This window comes from Pyxicephalus adspersus, chromosome 2, assembly GCF_032062135.1.
Source record: "Pyxicephalus adspersus chromosome 2, UCB_Pads_2.0, whole genome shotgun sequence".
Taxonomy (NCBI): domain Eukaryota; kingdom Metazoa; phylum Chordata; class Amphibia; order Anura; family Pyxicephalidae; genus Pyxicephalus; species Pyxicephalus adspersus.
The window spans coordinates 97,891,640-97,907,477 of NC_092859.1; the positions used below are offsets into that span (position 1 = coordinate 97,891,640).

Genomic DNA, 15,838 nt, shown 5'->3' on the forward strand with positions numbered 1-15,838 from the left:
CTCAAGTTTTAGGGTAAAGTAACCTTTCTGCTTAGAGGTTGCTGTTTTTCCCAAAACTGCAAGGAATGCTCCTTTGTTATGGTGACCTAAAAGTATTTTATAGGAGTAATTTTTAAATTTATATAAAGTTATTATATTTCCAGTTTTCTCCCTCCAAGTTCAAATTTTCACTCTGCAACTATCTTCCTCTTTAACGGTAATTGATTTAGATCTCCTTTTTATTAGATCTGGCAATCTGGCAAATTTAAAGAAGCAACGCTGCAGCACATTTGGTAAAAATGTAAATACCAAGATACAGATTCACAGTTAGATACTATTGGTGTATGCAATCTGCTACTCAACTCATATGATTCCTTATTAAGCAAACAAATATAGTACAGTAATAGTATAGTATAGTAATACAGTAATTACCATTGAGCTAGTTCAATCAAAATTATTATGGTTTATATCCAATTACAATTGTCAAGTAAATTGTTTGACTAAACAACTAAAAAAATCTGAATATTTTTGACGGAAGCAAAAACATGATTCCTATTAAAGGATAATAAATTAGCTTATTCCCATGTTTGATTTTTACCTTCTACCTCCATCCATCTCTCCTGTCCTACACATCATTTCTCAGCTCAGCACAACTCAGCTTGGCAAGATACAAGCATTACTATTACAAAATATATAAAATAAAGAATAATTGACTAAGGATGTAAAACCAGCAGAATGTCTTGCTGTTTTACAATGATATTAACTAGTTGGCTGTGCACATGGAGACTAAGTGCAGATATACAATCAATGTTTGACACATATTAGCAGCAAATCATTGACATTTTGATGTATTGGAAATGGAATTGATTTACTAAGAATTTAATTATTAATCACTTTTCTGAGTTAACAATCTTTACTACTTTAGTGAGTCAATGCGTATTACTTTTGCCTGGATTACTCCTTTAAAGCATTGGATCCCTTCCTTTTTTGTTACCTTGAACGTTTTGTGTAAATTCATACATTTCTACCTCTGCTCATTCTGTCCTATACATAATTTTTTTTTCTCTTTAAAGAAAATACTACTGCATCTGCTTCTAATGAGCAATCTCTAAGTGAAATATCACAGTCCAACTTGGAAAGATACAAGCGTTACTTACAAAATATGATATTTTATGAGCGTAGTTAAATCCGACCTACTGAAGTTTTGTGTATTGTTTAAAAAACTGAATAGTAAAAAAAGAAAAAAAAAGTATGCAAAAGCAGGCATAATAGAATAAGAGCAGTACTAAGTGGATGAATTTAACAATTCATAGCATTTATTAGAAATAGGCATTACCGCAGTGCTTTACATCAAAATAGGAATAAAAATCTATTAACCGCCATCACAAACAAGTGGCTTATGTACAATTGTCAGAAAGGCTTATTGTGAGAAAATTACCATTAATAATGCTCGGATAAATAGGACTAGCAAACGGTACTTAAGCTCTAGAGTTGCTGCACAATAGAACCTGTCACATATATCTATCCAGTTACATTTGTTGCTCCGTGGAGAGTGTAGTGTGTTTTTACAAATGTAACACATTAGTAGCTTTTAAGCATCAAGTGTAAAGTACAGTTTAATGGAACCTTACCAACTTCCCGGGATATCTGTGTAAATGCTTCCACTCCGCTTTCTCCATAGTTCCCTTCTGAAGCTAATGTAGAAACATAATTCCAACCTAGGGAAGTTACAATGTCAACCATTGCCTGGGCGTGGTAGGAGTCAGGTGGGACAACGCGTGAAAAAAAGTCATATCGAGTGTTGTCACTTAGCTCTGGAGCTGTAGATGCATAGCTGATTTGAGGTATCTGCAAAAGATAAAAGAAAAAAAGAATAAACTATTATATTAAATTTTATATGAGTTTAAATGGAAAACATTTTATTTTGTGAACATTTTGTGCCTGTGTAGTTTTAAACTTACATTATTTATTAGTTAACTGAGCATGTTTCTGACATTTATATTAAGCAGATCAAAATATTTAATTTTCAGCGAAAATGATTTTTTCATAATTATCTCTATATTATTATTTTACAATCAAGAAGGTAATTTCATTAGGTTAGAAGCAGACAGTGAGTAGAATGTAAATAGATAAAGCAGAAAATCTTAAATCAATTGCTTTCACTCATTATATCAGTCAAAAATACTTTGGGTATTAAAATAAAAACATCACTTTCTATACAGAAAGAAAAGATGAAAACTTCATCGGAAAATGTGTTGTTTTTTATTTTTTTTTGCATGATTTTTATACTAATTTAAAAAAGCAATAACCCATAACCCTGAAAAAGATATGCACCCTCACAACTCAAAGCACCAGAATCCATGTACAATTTAATGAGCGTCAGTAAGTAACTGTGTACGCCTTCCCTGGGATTCAATAAAACTTGTAAATGATTAAGGTTTGAAAATAGAAGAATTTTGTATTGGATGAATGTCAAGTTTATTTAAGGACTCTGCCTACTGGGAAAGAAAACATATTTGCCAAGTTCTGGCATTTTAAATAGACATTAGCAGTAGCATTATGGCTTGGTTTGTAGAAAATGAAGACCTATTTGTGGCATTAGACAAGTGAACCCCACTCCTCTCCAGACCACCACTATACCAATGCTCTTTAGCAGAATGTTATATTAAGTAGTAATTCATGAGTGAATATAGTTCTTTTTGCTCCCTATTGGTACTTCAAGTTCATGAAGGTCACTTTAAATTGTTTTCCTAATTTATAAAGCTGCTATTTTAAAATAAAGCATTAAATTGAAGGAATAGTAACCATGATATTAAACATTCAGCAAGAAGTTGATAAAATAGCTCAAAGAAAAAAAATGATGATCTGTTGTTATAAGGTAGTTACTGGGTTTACTACATGAGACTGATAAAAGAAGCTATTATATGACTGGTCCCTGTTAGTTACTGGGCTTTAGTGCACTTTATGAGAAAAACTTTCAACAAGAGCAATGTACAGTGAAATGTATACTTGCAGACACTTAATTTGTCATACCACTGGGACCTATCTTAATGTTCTTCTAGATTAATTCACCAAAGTAATGTGTTGTACGTGTAATGTAGGCAGTATTCTTACATTATTTCTGAAATGAGAGTCATGGTAAAATGTCTCACATTTGCTGCTTGGGATAATAGATTCCTGTAGAGCTCTGATGCACTTATTATAGTCCTCAAGTTAAATTGTATGTCAGGGTAAAGAAAATGAAATTCATCTCTGTACTTACACATACATACATATTTCCCATGTGTTATCACTTTAAAGACCCTGCAAGTACAGAAGAATATCTGTTGATGAGCCAGAAATGTACTCATAAACTCAGTTACTGAATGGCAAAACATAGCATTGCATGTGGACTAGGTGGTGTCAGATCAGACTGGTTATCTTCTGCTAAACCACTCAGACACCCCCATTTTCTCCATCTTTACAACATAAACTTATGTTATTCAAAGATAACTGGGAAGGCTTGTTAGACTCATTGAGCCTGATCTATTAAAGCTCTCCAAGACTGGAGAAGATAGACTATCATGGGTGAACTTGGGTGATACTGAAAACCTGGAATGGATTTAGTCCAGGATTAAAATTTGCCAACCAATAGCAAACACTTTTTAGTATTTGATAGATCACCTATGTTGTCCATAATAGTATATTTTCCACAGCCTTGGAAAGCATTTTAAAAATCAGGCCTATTGACTTTGAGATAACAGAATGATCAGAAGTTGCATATATAAATATATATATATATATATTGCAGTTAAAAAAAAACATGTTTGTATATTTAACATATATAATAGTATATATAATGGCAGATCAAAAGGAAACACACAAAATAAGTTAATTGCTAGATTTTAAATATACTTTATCCCTACTTGGCCCAAACTTTACAAACTCAGCTTAGATCCAGGCTGTGTATGGTGAAAACAACTTGAGGTCCAAACCATGTGCCTTCTAATTGTCCTATATTATAAAAACCCGTCTTTTGTAAATATGTAAAAAATATCTTGTTAGCATACAAGTCTACGTCTACAATAGTTTTTGAATGTTCTTCTTTTAAAGTCATCAATGAAATAGATATGAAATACATCTTCATTTAATCAAAATGTTTATATTTTTGCATATAGTCACTATAAAATTTGTAACATATTTCATTTAATGAAATCATGCCTGTCAATTAGGTGTTATAAAAGCACAGCCATATAAAAAATTACAGAGGGTACGAGTTTGGGGAGGCAAATGTGGATTTATTTTGAAAAAAAAAACGTATGTAAAAAAGGTACACATTATCTACTAACAAGTGCTTTATTTGATTGTATTCCATTTTTGTGTATTGCATAACCACTCTTCTATTAAATGTTCAAGTGAAGTGTGTCCTGTGATTAAGCTTTTCAATGGCGTCACAAAGGATTCCTTAGGGTTTAGAGATTGAACACTCACTGGGTGACAGCTGCAGTTACTGTCTTCTGGCCAACAGTGACATCTGCAATTTGCCATCTGCCAAAAATATCTGGCCAATCATTTTACCTTTAAGACACAGATGTTTTTATTTTGTAAAGTAGCTAGTGACATCTAAGTTTGGACTCAGGGGTCCTGATGCATTATCTGCTTTTGATACTGTCCAGAGTGTCTGATTATCATCGATGGATGAAATGATGGTATGGGGAATAGTATTTTATATGCAGTACAGCTTTACTAAAATGCAAAAGGATATAACAATATACATTACTTCATATGCCCCATTAGAAATGTGCAACACTGGATTTAGTGTAATGACTAATTCTATAAAACTAGCTGTATGAGAAGACAGAAAACAGTAGGACAGTACTAGAAAACTGGAAGCGATGACAACAATGCTCACATATCTTTTTTATAGTGCTGGTTTGCAAATATGTTGCCAAAATCATTTAAGCTAGTGCAAAAATTTTGAATGAGGACAGGTTAAACCTTTTTTTTATTTTGTTTGGGTGCCAACTGCACTCAACTTTGTTTCTGAGTGGTACAGGACAGAAAAGGAAAATCCCCTGAAATGGGCCATAGACAGAACTAATAACCCTCAATACCTAAAAGTATATTGATACCCAAATGTTTAATTTTAGTTTTGAACAGTGTGGGGGAGAGGGCAAAAAAACTTCTGTCTGATTTTATTAATGTTGAAGACTTTGTATTTACCAGATGCTGTCTTTGTGGTGAAATAGTTTTTTAAGGGCAAGGGTGGGAAGTGTGGGGTACTTTGTAAAGCAACATAAAAAAATGGTCTTTTTTTAAAATAAATTAAGCAAGAAATTTTTTGCAATGTTTGAAATGGGTAAATCCCCTGTTTCCCCATTTCTCTCTCTCTTTATCCTCCCGCTTTGTATATATATATATATATATATATATATATATATATATAATTATATAAAAAATTAAAGATTGCTGAAATTAGTTTATAAAACCTAATCTATGTTCTCTTATATGTATAAAGAGGAATCATTCCACACTATTTAACTGATATCTCCTAATGCATTTTCACATTTTTTTCATAACAAAATGTTAAAATGTAAAAGTTTTTCTATTCCAGAAAGTCCTTTGGTGATTTAAAAGTCTACTTGATACACTTTTGTATAATGATGATTATAAATTATTTATTTATTCTCTCTCTGCCTGTGCCTTCAATAATGCTATACCACCTTTGGCCCAGAAAAGTTGCTAGGCTGATATGCTAATCCTATGTTGAAATGCTATCCCTACATTATGCATAATACTGCTTTATCAACCTGCCGTTTGGTGGTATAAATGTAAAATAATATAGGATTCAACATGTTTTTGAAACATAACAGTAAGATTACAAAATGGATAAGTAAATCCACTGCAGTAACACATTTGTTCTATTTTTGCAGACCTATGCAGATAATAATTATAGATATTTAAACTAACCCATTCAGGTTGTACAGCATGGGAATAAAACACAGCACACAACATGAAGACTGGACATGATACTAGACTTTACAGAGAACTGTACTAAATACATAGTTCCTAAGAAGATTAGTTTCCAAGTTTTAGCTGCTCCCTAACAACATCCACAACGAAAAAATACAGGAAGAGAAGATTCTGACAGCAGTCCTGTCAAGCGATTCATCAACATTTACCCGTTCAGCCTTCTTTTACCATTTTCAGAAATAATGCAATGTATATGTAATACGGCATGACACTATTGAACAGATATTCTAACTTACTCCAAGGATAAGCAGAACAGGAAGACGGGGAAGGACAAGAATGAAAGAACTTTCAATAAAACAAGCCTCACTGATGAGCAGATTATGTGACACTATTTTAGGAAGGTGTATTGTGGATGTAAAAGAAATCACTAAAATCTTTTATTAGTCATACAATGTTGCTGTAATTTGAAATGCCGTTTTTATTATTTACTTGGAGATCCTGTGATGAAAGTTCTGGCATTTATTTATAGAATGATATTCTACACTCTCTCCCTCTTCCGCATGGATTCCTGGGCTCTGTTATCCAGGCTTCTATACACACAATACACACAATACACAGACCTCACCTGCCCTAACTAATGCAGCCATCACGGGGGGTGCAACGAGGAGGCCAAAAGGCTTCAGAAGATCAGCAGCACAGAGATGCAACAAAAGATGAAAAAAAAAAGTTGTATGACGCAGTGCCTTTACAAGCTAAGAGACATATTTATTCTAAAACTAAGCGTGGTTATCTGCTCTGCATTACACCCTATGAGGTTCTGTCAAGGAGAAAGACTTCTATGATTGGAGAACAGCAATTCATGTGACCTGTTAACTCAGAGAGCTCTCTGTGCTCAATGGAGCAGTGGGGGCTTTGTAATTGAAGGAGCACAGGTCTTGTGGCCTGCTTCCCTCCAATCATAAAGCTCTCTTTGCTCCATGTATCTTTTTTTTTCTTTCAAGCTGTCATGGTTCCACAAGGCAAAATGGTGGACCCTCTGTGTCACCAACCCAGGGGGTGCAGGGTCTAAGCAGTAGCTTGGTCTTCTCCAGGGCCTCTAGAGGTGAGGTTGTTATGCGGCAAGCTGCTGCCAGGTTGCGGCCCCCATGCCTGCCAAGGCAGGTGATTGCTGACTAGCAGGAACAGACATGTAGTGTCAAAGGGAGAGCTGAAGAATAGTCGAACAAGCCAAAGGTCAGGGCAGGCAGCAATTAGGAATTGTCTGGAAACAAGCTGTGGTCGGTACACGGATAGATCAAGAACAGAACACACAAACTGGAGCAGTAGAAACCTGGGAGCAGAACCTCAAGGAACTCCTTGGACAGGCAACTTCCTGTTGCCAGCCACTTTCTTAAAAAGGGGATGTCATGTGATAAGTGTAGGCCATGTGAGCTGCAGACACCAAACCCACAGTCTCAGATGTTGTTCACATGCCTGCCAGCAGATGGAGTGGCTCTGCAGAACACTCTAGTCCTCTGAGGCAAGGGAGCAGCTGATCCAGAGTCACATGACCTGGACCAGGAAGTATGCAGAGAATTGAATCCAGAAGCAGATTTGGTGCTGGGAGCAGGGGAGTGAAAGGTGGGTGAGCCAGAAGGAGGCACAGATGCCCTAGCCCTGAGGGGATCTGTGATACAAGCTCTATTAAACTGCACCAGGGTGCTGAAGCTGGTACTGTGCAGCACACATCTATAATGCATACTGTTTTTTTTAAAGTTGCTTGATATATGTGCCCCTAAATTTTATTCATAAAGGGTTTAATATTACTATAGCTAGGGACTGAACAAAATGTAATGTTATCCAGCTCTGAACCCTCCTATGAACAAGCAGACCTTAATGCCAAATGTATGCAATAGTTTCTGAAAATAAATATTTATTCTCCAGTGTTTATTTGCTGTAGCTTTTAAATATTCTTATATATAAACCAAATCTGGATTTCTCTACCCAGGACAAAATTTTCCTATAGGTTGAAACCTTTCTTTTCCCACCCCAAGGGCTAAAATGTATTCCTAGATTTTTTTTCATGGCAAAACATCTTTATGGTTGCTGGTAAGGATGACAGTGAATACAAACACCTGTTATTGAAGCTAAAAGCATATTCTAATACATAATTACTGTTATATTTTAGCATACAAAATTGACATATTGTAATAAAATGACAACATACCAGTAGCATAACAATTTCAATTTAGCTATGCAATAGAATAATATACCAAAGTGTAATGTTATATCAGTTAGGACAAATCAGCTCATTCCACATCCATAAGAAAAAGGCTCACATAATAAAAGTTGATATTACAATTGGAATATCTATACCTGACTTTAAAAGTAGTCTCAAAAGACAAATTGAAAAAGCAAAGGTAGTATCTTCTTCAAGAAAGTTATGTTCTTGGAAATGAGATCTTGTTGCACTTATGTCAAATCAGATTTTTACATGATTTTGAAAATGATTGTACTAACATATGACTGCTAAAACACACATTGTTCATCCAGATAACAGAACCTATTGTTGTGTATTTGAAAAATATCAAAGAATTTCAACAAAACTGAGCAATGGTTTTGAAGCAGAAATCATAATATATCTCTTTGTAAAGAACAGAACAATGGAATGATCCATATCTGCACATTCTTATTACTATTGCTCATTCCTATATACAGTTGCAGTCAGCATAATCCCCCTGAGCATTGGTAAATAAATCAATTTGCTACACCTCAGTGAAGATAGAGCTAAGCCTCACCATGGCTGGCACAGTAAGCTTGGCCTTAGTAAACTTATAGTGTGTTGAATTTAAAATGTGTTTGTGTGTTGTTAATGATACCATCGTTCAAACAATGTAATACTAATACTTTCCATATGACCAACAGCCTGTTGTGCTAATCCTCCCTTTTTAAAAAGTTCTTAGATATTAGGAAATCTAATTGCTCTCAAATCTTCTTAGATCCAGCTATTTGGCAGAATCTTTTCTATTAACATCAAGTGCCTGGTAGTGCTGGAAGATTTGTATGAGCTACTGATAAATAAACAAAATAAATATTGTTGTTGAAAGCTAAACTCCAGCCTAATCCTCATTTTCTTATATTTAGAGTCCATTATTGTGCTTGTGCATACTTTGCATTCCATATACCACCCAGTACAGGCACCAGTCCAGATAGCACCCTTTTTTCAAGCTGATGGACTAATAATTATATAAAGCCTTGTCCAATACAACTGTGCTGTCCCTGGCCCCATTAGTTCCTTGTACACATGCCTGATGGCAGTGGACAGTATTTCGCAGACTTTCAGGTCTTCAGGGAACCCCTGCTATATCTAAGTGTGGTGATGAGTAGGAAGAATGTCCCCTACATTGCTAGCCAGTCAGGAGAAATAGCACTCTTACAGAATGCCAAAAAGATCACTGGTGTCAGTAAAACTGACCTGAGAGTCACAGATTCCTCAAGGAACTCTTAGCAACCCTAGAAGAACAGTGGTTGAGAAACACAGCCATCTGTGCAACAAAGTGTAACAGCACAGTGGCTCAGAGGTTAGCACTCAAAGGGAAAGGGTGGGACATGTCTTCCAGGCCCATCCAACTGACAATTACTAAGCCAAATAATTGGCGATTACAAAGTAACATCTTTGTTAAAGTCTAGAAAAGTTGGTTGTAAATACAGTAATGCAAATATGACTTTCTGGTTCTCCAAAGGATGGCACACACTGTGTTATACAAAGATATGTGCTTTAAGGCATTCTATTGGTTAATTTCTGCACTGATTCATATCAAATGTCCTCCAGAAAGAACAATTACTAAGCCATCATTATATAACTGATTTTTCAAGAAATGACACACATTATCAAAAGATGGCTATCCACATAATTCTTGGATTCCACTGGTGATCCATACTTATAGTAATTTTCAATCATCTTTGTGTAAAGAGGAACGTTTATCTGCTAATATTTTGCTTTTGCAGGTTCTTTCTTCCCCTCTTTATCAACATGCTAATGAAATTACTAAATAAAACTTTTAAGTGGTGGGCCAGGGGCAATTTATCTGGAGAGGAAAGGACTAGATGATGCTGAATGTCCTCCAGCCAGAAAACAGCATGGGCTATATCTGACTTGTTACAGTTTGTGATGCACATTGTGAGAACTTACTGTGCACAGCAGAACAAGCAAATTCAGTACAAGAAAGGAGCCTGCACAACTGTGAATGACTTCAGGTAAGGCTGAATTCCAACTTTAAACATAAACTACTGACAATGTATGGTCTTCCACCTAAGCAATGTGATGTTTATCACTACACAGAGAGCCTTTTCATATTGGAATGGAAAGGCATGTTGGCTACAGTACACATTTAAAGTCAAACACTGTACACTGTGAGTTCCAATGGAAGTATATAGCAAGAAACAAAAGCAAACTGGATGCCAACATCAAAAATAAAATCTTCATGAGGGCCACTGCCAACAATTGCAGGTCAACCAAGAGCTACAGTGAATTTAAACAAATAAAAGTAAAATAAATCGTCCAATGTTTGGTATCACAAACTACTAAGAGAATAATTTAGTCTCTGAGTTCATAAACTTTTCACTAGATTAATAAAGTGCTTCACACGGATGGGTACTTGCATTTTGCAGGGCTTAAAACTATGTTAAAAGTAATTTTTCAAATTAGTTAGGGATCACTGGGTTCTAAATTCTAAACAAACTTGATTATTAAAAAGAGATAAAATAGATAAACAAAAAGAAAGAAAATAGAAAAAAATAAACATTCAAACAATAACCAAACATATTTTAAAAACTGCTATCATGACCTGAATATAATTTCTACAAATGTTACAGCAAATCTGAAGTACTTTTGGCTTTGTTTGGTTATAAAGGCTAGGCAACTCTCGGTTTTGATTTTCCAGACCGGTAAAAGTCTGGAGAGGATAATGGAGACATTGGGTTGATTCACTATACAAGTAACACAGATTATTCACATACAAAATTAATGTTCATATACCTTGAAATAAGATGTGTTTTCATGACTTTACAAACTCTGTCATATGCAAAAAAAATTATATGAGAGAAATGTTTAAAGTTAAGTGAACATCACTTCACTCGCTAAGCTATGTGAACATACCCAAAAAGAACATGTTATTAAGTTAATGTTAATAAGTTAATCAACTCTTTTACTAAAACAATTATAAATAATCAGCTAATTGTTCCTATCTCCTAGTAGTTACACAAGCTACTATATAAAATAATTTTATGGTTTTTTTAAAGGCTCTTTTGTGGGGAAAATGTGTGGATGCAATAACAGAATGTAACCTGGGGTTAAAAATCTAAATGTCCCCATTACACCAGGACAGTAGTATGAAGGTGCAAAGGGCCACCTTAGTTTTTTTTTTTTTTTTTTTTTTGCAGAAAGTAACAGTTGACCACAGAGGATACATTTTTCTGAATATACATTGCATCCCATGCCCCAACTAACCCAAAAAATGGTGTGATTTAGTATACTATAAAAAATGATTCATAATAAAATAAAAACTTAAATTCTCAAGGTTTATAGCTTACATTTTTATGCTGAATTTTTTTGTTTTTATTGTTACACAATCATACAAATGTTCAATACAACAAGCAGTCCCCTGGCATTCACTGGGTAAAAACTGATTGCGCAAACCTTATTTTATTATGTTTTTTTCAAAGTAAACCAAGTAATAGTGTTACATTGCTAGTTGACATCGCTTTTGTATAATTGATACATGGCTGACCGCGTTTTATGAGTGAGATTGGATTCCAAACTAAATTGTGCATATCAACAAGATTTGTAGTGGCCTGTCAAACAATTCCACAGAAAGGTTTTGGCTGTCAAAGTAAAATAAAAATGAGTGTGAATATGTAACATCAACTTATTATTTCTGTGCATCAGACTGTCAGTAGCTAATGGAAAACAGCTGGAGCTCAATTTTTGCTATTCACTAGTTAAAATAGGACTGTCATTATATCTTTAATTGTCCAATTTCAAAACTGCTGTATCTATTATTGTGAAGGAATACATACGCAGAGTACATATTTTAGAACTCTTATCTCATTAAAGTATTTTATTGGAAAGTTTAACAAAAGTCCTAAGAGCAGTTTCTTCTCTGTGCACCTCAATGCGATGTTATGGAACCGGTTTCATAAAAACTGCTCAGTATAATTCTTTGAAACTCATGTGCAAATCTTGTGTAATATATCAGCCACTGCAATAAAAAAAAAATTATTGATTACTAAGCATGTTTACACAATGTTAAAGTAGGTTACATTAACCCATTAAATTAAATTTTAAAATAAAAAAAATATGTACTATAAAATAAATGTTCCCTCTAAAAAATGAAAACCAGTTATATTAATAAGCCTCATGGTAACTGAATATACAGAGTTTATGCCTAGTGAATTTAGATTCTTGACTGGGGGACTTTAGAGGTATCATACTTACCTTCAACAGTTGCTTTGGCCCCAAATCCCCCGCCTCCCAAATTCTCAAGCGAAAATACACACCAATTTTTACAAAGTAAATGGCCATAGCAGCCGTTTTATTCACCAAATCACTTATGCTAACTATTAATCAACAGTATATACTTGAATATTACAACAACCTTTTTAACTAACCTTTTCCATATATATATTCATAATGTAAACCACATACGGCCCCAATTTTTGAAACAACTTTTTGAGGGTATCCTTTAAGTCACTATCTCCAAGGATTTCAGGTCTTCAAAGGCATCAAACCCATCTCCATGATCCCCCATTTTGGGGTTTGCTACCATCATACTCCCAGTTTGTTCACAGCCACACAACACTTTGGGACACCTTGGGAACAACACCCAATACTTGCATCCCCTTACTGACTTCCACAATTGGAGATCAATATTCCTTACAACTGAAAACAGGAGACAACACAAGGATCATCATCCAGGAAAGCTACTCTTCAACCACTGCCTTTGAGGACCTCCCTCTCTTTCTCTCACAGAATGAGCAGGTGAGAACTTTCTATCCTCCCCTGATCCCCTCCCACTGAACCCTTTCATTTCTGATCCATGTGCCCCCCGGGGTCCCAAACATGTCAGCCCTTCACCTATCCCTTACTGTTGTTCCATACTTCCCTATACTCAAAAATGATTCTTTACCTTTAAATAAATCAGACAGTTTAAATGGCATAACTATGCTTTATTATTTTTTTTCATAATTTCAACTTGATTGAAATGAAAGGAAATTGTATGGGCTTGCATACAAACAGCCCTACTGAAATAGTGACATAGTAACACAAATAAAACACAAATACACATAACACAAATACAGGTAGTCCCCGGGTTACATACAAGATAGGGACTGTAGGTTGGTTCTTGAATTTGAATTTATATGTAATTCGGAACATGTACATTATTTTAATAAATGCAATTAGGAAAGATGTTTGTCTCAACATATTATTAGGTAGCATTGGGTCAGTTACTGTTTAAAATCCTCACTATGAGTTCATCACAAAACAGAAAAAAGAAAAAACTTTATGGAGGCTAGACATTCCTTACATTCTGGAGCAAGCTGTGCTTTGATATGCAAAAATAAACAACTGCAGAGTTTGTCTTGGTCATTAAAGAGTTACAAGAGGAGGCAGAAGAGCTCAGTCTCAGCTTTGTTTAGCAAAACATTTCTTCTGCAAGTCATGCAAACGGCCTCCTTCCCCCTTACAAGCCTCTCTCCTTCACAGAGTGAGCAGGGAAGCCCTGTTCGTATACAGGAGTCGTCCATATGTCAGATGTCCTTAATCCGGGGACTACCTGTTCTATTTAGATTTGACATAGGAATAGGTAATATCAGATATTTGAGGGATCTTAAAAAAACATTATTTGCATTTTTTTAACTCTATTAGGAGTTTCAAAAACAAATTACATCACTTTTCCACAGTCAACCTCCTTTGCAATTCATTTTTCCTAGTAACAGGACACGACCAGGGTTACATGAAATGCTTTTCTCTTGTTGACTGGAATTGCCTTTTTACTTGTATTTACCCCTCGTATTTACTACGTTATGTTCTAGAAAATCATTCCTTGGTTTCAGTATCTGTTTTATCTGGAATCACAGAAAAAACGACCTAGCCTACAGGTGTAAAATCCACTTTGACAGGACATAATAGGACAATGTAATTTGCAGGCATACAAATGTATTGAAACAGAAGGAAGTTACAACATTCACCATATAAAGTCATTTATCACTAAAAAGAAATGATCCTTCTTTAATTCTATTTCTGCTGGAAGGCAAGTCACTAAAAAACTGGTCTGAACATTCTAACTGACCCTTCCCAATTAAAGTAAGTTTAAAACACAGAATTCTGGCCCTTGAGGATCAGTGTTTGAAATTTAGGTCCCTGGGTTGAAAATAGGTTGTAAGTTATGCTTGCTGAAAAGCCCAGGAGCTGAGCCAACATGGAGCTCATCAGTAGATGGCCCATGTGTGACGGATGAGACTACTTCTAAAAGAGGGACAAGCCACAATTCCCACAGGTAAATGTGATGACGGGGAACTTGGCAATCTGTTAGCAAGCAAGCGACAGTGAACAGAATTTTAATGTAAAGCGCAATCTTCTTGGTAAATCATCTCATTTTCTACTGTATACACTCTCTTGGAGAACATGAAAAGCTCTGACATATCACAAGAGATATGACCAATGTATCATATTCTGGGAGGAAAGGGTAATACTAATATTACATTTTTTAAATGAGAAGTAAATTCTTTCTGACACATTTCTCACAGTTTTCCCTTGACAAATTTGGTTGGAAAAGAATGTCATTTTTAAAACAAAATGCAACATCTATAAATTAAATGTGATTGGAAGCTCAAAAGAGGTGTCACAAGAAGAAATTAACAGTTTGTCATTAAACCTCATCCTATATGGTCTTAAACAGGCAGGTTTATACTTTAGGAAACCACATAGCAGCAGAAACACAATTGGCATTATATATATATAAAAAGAAAAAAAAAATATATATATATATAGAAATATATACAGTCGATAATTTTCAGTTTAAAGTTTCAATACAGGGGCTGTAGTACACTGTTTGGCCACTAATGTTTTTATGGCACTGTTTTGCAGAAACAGCTGTTTGGTCTTGCTTGCTAGACTAAATACACATTAAGACTAGGGATGAGCGAGCAAAATTTTTAATTGCGATCTCGCAGCGAATCATGCCTTTCTCGCTTTCAGAACATGTAAGCAAGAACGGCCTTTTGATTCACCATGAGGTCAAGTTCTCGAGGAACTCAGATCATCTCTCAATGGAGAATCTCCATCGAGAGTTCATCTGGAGTTCGTCTGCAGTCACAGCTAATTGGAAGCACTTGCTTGGCTCCAATCAGCTGTGACCGCAGGTTCCCACGCTCCCTAGACTGTACTTATCAATGATAAGTACAGCCCAGGAAGCGTGGGAACCTGCACTTGAATGGAATTCGTGAAATCGGTTCGCCGAAACTTCACGGACCCATCGGAAGTTCGGGGAAATTTTCGCCAGAATGTCAGAGGCATTCTCGATCATCCCTAGTTAAGACGACCCTGCTGCCTGCTCCCTGAAAACTGATGTCCGCGGCTGCTGTCAGAGGAAGGATGGGCTGTGTGTGGAGGTAAGTATAACCTTCAAAAATCTGGAATATTCAAAAATTCGGCACTCCTCAGGTCCGGAGGGTATATATTTATATATATATATATATATATTTATATATATATATATATATATATATATATACATACACATATATAAATATATTTCTTATTTTGTGTACAAAATTATTTTGTGTGACATGGTTTACAATACCAGTGATAAATTGACATTCTATGCTTACATGGCAGGCTTACATAAGCTTACAGCTGAATGCATTC

At 35.2% G+C, this 15,838-nt stretch overlaps 1 protein-coding gene across 1 annotated transcript in view; it reads right to left on the reverse strand.

Annotated features, from left to right (window-relative positions):
• Positions 1–15,838, reverse strand: part of GRM8 (glutamate metabotropic receptor 8) — a 500,467-nt gene that overhangs the window by 320,061 nt on the left and 164,568 nt on the right. The window contains 1 exon segment of the mRNA XM_072401591.1: positions 1,611–1,827. Within this exon segment, the coding sequence (XP_072257692.1) occupies positions 1,611–1,827 (217 nt within the window).